The sequence below is a fragment of the Dipteris shenzhenensis genome, chromosome 10, assembly GCF_047967505.1.
Source record: "Dipteris shenzhenensis isolate YYH24624 ecotype China chromosome 10, Dip_SZ_1.0, whole genome shotgun sequence".
Classification (NCBI taxonomy): Eukaryota; Viridiplantae; Streptophyta; class Polypodiopsida; order Gleicheniales; family Dipteridaceae; genus Dipteris; species Dipteris shenzhenensis.
Window position 1 is genome coordinate 8,700,532 of NC_141605.1, and position 3,884 is coordinate 8,704,415.

Below are 3,884 nucleotides of genomic sequence, written 5' to 3' on the forward strand. Positions count from 1 at the left end.
CTCGTCTCACCGACTACATACCTTTGATTTCTCGTGCGCGCAGAGGGGTTCACATCAACTAGGTTCTGTGGGCATTGTTTTGCCCAGTTGATGCACCATGTTTTCCATGACCTATGGTTCCTTTGTTCATTGTATGTCGCTTTTTTTGGACACAAGTACTTTATAGCATCCCGGTGGACTGCTTTTTTCTCTTCATCTCAGTGGGCTTTTGGGCTATGTGTTTTTATGTTGGTGCATGCCTACATGGTAGGAATGCAATAATGTGGACTTCATTTGAATTTTTTACAAACACAATAAAAAATATTTACTTTTGAATGATGCACATTGGACTTATAATTCTTAAGCTGTGATTTTTTGGGTCGTTGGTACACATTATTCCTTGCCTTCACTTGCTTTTTCTCTTTCTATCCTTCCAATTTACACCTATCCTTTTCCTTTTACAAGTTATTGGAAGTATTCATTGAGCTACTTTACACTTACACTTATAACGACATTCCCACCTTGTGATCTCTCTTGTCGTCATCATAAGGCAGGGCCTTAGTGGGATTCCCACATTGTCTCTCCTATCGTCATAAGTGGTACTACCGTGCTTTGTTGAATGAAACTCTTCTCTTTCGTGGACATGATAATGCCTTGTTGCTATCAATGCTCTGATTAACAATTGGGATGTTCAGAGTGCACATAGATGATTTTGAAGCTTGCCAAGAAAGAGCTCAAAGAAATGCTAGACGTGTTTGAGAATCAAAGGAGGGCGACAAGGAGACGTCTTGACACTGCGTCCCACCTTGTCTCTCTTGTCGTCATCATAAGTGGTACTACTGTGCTTTGTTGAATCTTGGGGATGATTTACAAGACAAATGAAACTTTTCTCCTTCCTGAACATGATTGCTATCAATGCTATCAAGGTGGGAATCCCATTCTTATAAGGGGCAGTGCTCACAGAAAACGGCTTGTAGTGTAAAAATACCAGCTGAAATTGAGAAATCCCGATTCAGATTTTAGGTTGCCTTTAATTTTAAGGGTCAATATTTGGGGTTTTATTTGTAAATACCGGCATTTATACGGTTTTTATGGTCCAATCCCGGCTAAGATTTTGGATTGCCCTCAAAATTAAGGGGTGGGAAAAATGTTTTATGTGAGCACTATAAGGGGTATTACCATGCTTTGTTGAATCTTGGGGATGGGTTACAAGACAAATGAAACTCGTCCTTCCTGGACATGATAATGCCTTGTTGCTACCAATGCTCTCGAAAATCGATTATCCATTGGTTGTTCAGAGTACAAAGAGATGATTTTTTACTCAACGATATCTTGGATTTTTTACACAACGATATCTTGTTACGGTAGGCGTTAAACGCCTCCTTCCCTAGGTAATCATTACGTTAGACTTGCTAGTCAATCGCTTGCACGGCTTTAGAGTTGCAACCCAGACCTTCGTATACAACTATAAATACAGGTTGCGCGTAAGTAATCTGCGCACATGGCTTCCCAATCTTTCACCGTGGTGTCCTCCTCTATCGTAACCCCTTCCTCTCCCACCGAACGACACCCCATGTTCCTTTCGGCCATTGATATCTTCTGGCGTTCGTATCCCTACACACAGGGGCTCTTGTTCTACCAATTGGATGCCCATGTCCCCCATGCCTATGACTCCTGGATCCAGCGCCTCAAATCTAGCCTCTCTCTTGTCCTGGTTGACTTCTACCCCTGGGCCGGCCGGCTCTTCCTACAAGACGATGGTAGACTGGCTCTGGACTGCAACGATGCCGGTGTCGAGTTCTTGGAGGTCTCCGTGGACGAGCCCTTCTTCCCTTTGGAAGAGGACGGATTTCAGTATAGACCTTTCTTCCGGCACCTGGCTCCTTTGGGCGACGTTTTGAAGTGGGACCGCCCGGATCTTCCTCTCCTCTCGGTGCAGGTGGCTGGTGTTTGTCTTGACTTACGTTGAAAATCGAACTAGCATTTCGTCTGGACTGATCTGGACTTGAGACTCTAGGCAAGAGATTTCTCATGTTCTCATCTTTTGATTTGCAGGTCACAAGGTTCGAAGATGATGGCGGTATTGCCTTGGGATGCGCGTACAGTCACGTCGTCGCTGATGGCCATTCCTTGTGCCATTTCATAAAATCTTGGGGAGAATATGGAAGAGGGCTATCCATATCCATGCCACCAGTTCACACGCGAACGGAGCTGCGACTAGAGAAAGTGATCTGTCCTGAATCGGAAAACGGAGTCCGATCAGTCACGGCGGGTGCAACTTTAGACTTGCCGCCTATGAAAGATCTTGCTCAAAGAGATTTTCACTTTAGCGCCAGCGTGATGAAAGCGCTCAAGCAAAGGACCGCAGACAACGAAGAATCGGCATGCACCTCCTTCGCAGCGCTGTGCGCCCACGTCTGGAAAAACGTCACGGCAGCACGTGGGTTGAGCGACGCAGCAATATCACGGATCTTCGTATTGGCCAACTTCCGGCGCCGTCTGGTGCCACCACTACCAGAGGCATATTTTGGGAACGCGATACACGGGGAAGTAGTGGAAGCAAGGGCGGGGGAGTTGGCGAGGGAGAATCTAGGCGAAACAGCGAAGAGGGTACACAAGCTGATTATAGCGATGGACGACAAATTCTTCAAGGAGAGGGTGGGCAGGCTGGAGGTGATGGATCCGAGGGTGGCGCTGGGTGCGTGCATGGAGGAAGGCATTGTGCTTGTGAGTGTGGCGTTTTCGCCCAGGTTTCCTGTATACGAGGTGGATTTTGGGTGGGGGAAGCCTGCATGTGTTCGAGGTGCTCGCATGCGAGACGATGGAGAGATTATGCTGTTTGCAGGAAAGGAGGGAGACGGAAGCGTCGACGTGTGTGTCGCCCTTCCGCCGCCCGACATGCACCGCCTCGTCCAAAACATAGCCTTCGTCTCTCCCTGCGCATTACCGTATACTACAATTTAAGATGACTCTCAAAAGATTTGAGGGATCCCCTCTGTACTACAAGGTTCCACACTCAAAAGCAACCTCTCAAAGGGACACTACTGCAAGGTTCCATGCTCAAAAGCAACCTCTCGAAGGAACACATTAGGCGTCTATGAGGTTGGCAATTGCTTTTTTAATCATTATCTTAGAGCATATTTGGTGTTCGATATGGGTGATTCAAGTATTGCGTAAGTCTCATGGCATCTTATTTTCCCTGCTATGTTCCAACAGAATCGACTCAAATCATGTGGGATACTCTCTAGGATTGCAATTAGGAAATTCATGTAATAGAAACAGACTCTCAAAATCGTGTGCGATACAGGTGATTCAAGTATTGTGTAAGTCTCATAGCATCCAATCTTATTTCCCTGCTATGTTCTGACAGACTCTCAAATCATGTGGGATACTCTCACTACTACACACGGGCCCTATTTTGACGCTTAAGCACTGACATTTAGCATTCGCGGGGTGCTAATCGTCGGTAATCAAAGCAAGATTCGTTAAGTGTCGCTATATAGCGACTTTAGACAAGTGTTGCTATATAGCGATGTTTAAAGAGCGTCGCTATATAGCGACACTTATTAGACTTGTGAATGGTCGTTATACACTACAAGGTATAGGTCCTTTTCTGACGAAAATACTGACATTTTTTACACTAAAAAGTTTTTTTTTGACGGGCATAAAAGTCGCTATTTTTATCGCGATAAGCGTCGAAAAAGAACGATCGCTATATAGCAACGCTAGTAAATATCGCTATATAGTGACTCTGTTAATCGTCGCTATATAGTGACACTGGTAAACGTCGCTATATAGCGATGATTTACAGAAGCTTTAAAAAAACATTAGTGGGGCTAAACAGGGGCACAATAAGCCCTATTTTGCCCCACTAATGTTGTTTATTTAGTAATTACAAAAGAATG

At 45.1% G+C, this 3,884-nt stretch overlaps 1 protein-coding gene across 1 annotated transcript; it reads left to right on the forward strand.

Moving 5' to 3' along the window:
- The first annotated feature begins 1,480 nt into the window (after positions 1–1,480).
- Positions 1,481–2,943, forward strand: LOC147897366 (BAHD acyltransferase DCR-like). Its single transcript, XM_087380858.1, has 2 exons — positions 1,481–1,918; positions 2,035–2,943. The coding sequence occupies exons 1-2, from the start codon at positions 1,481–1,483 to the stop codon at positions 2,941–2,943; spliced, it is 1,347 nt and encodes a 448-aa protein (XP_087236984.1).
- Positions 2,944–3,884: the final 941 nt, after the last annotated feature.

Bases quoted from the DNA above. Each gene is read 5' to 3' on its own strand.
- LOC147897366 (XM_087380858.1), top strand. From the start codon at position 1,481: ATGGCTTCCCAATCTTTCACCGTGGTGTCCTCCTCTATCGTAACCCCT. The intron at 1,919-2,034 runs GTGGCTGGTGTT...TTTGATTTGCAG, and splicing joins TTCCTCTCCTCTCGGTGCAG to GTCACAAGGTTCGAAGATGA.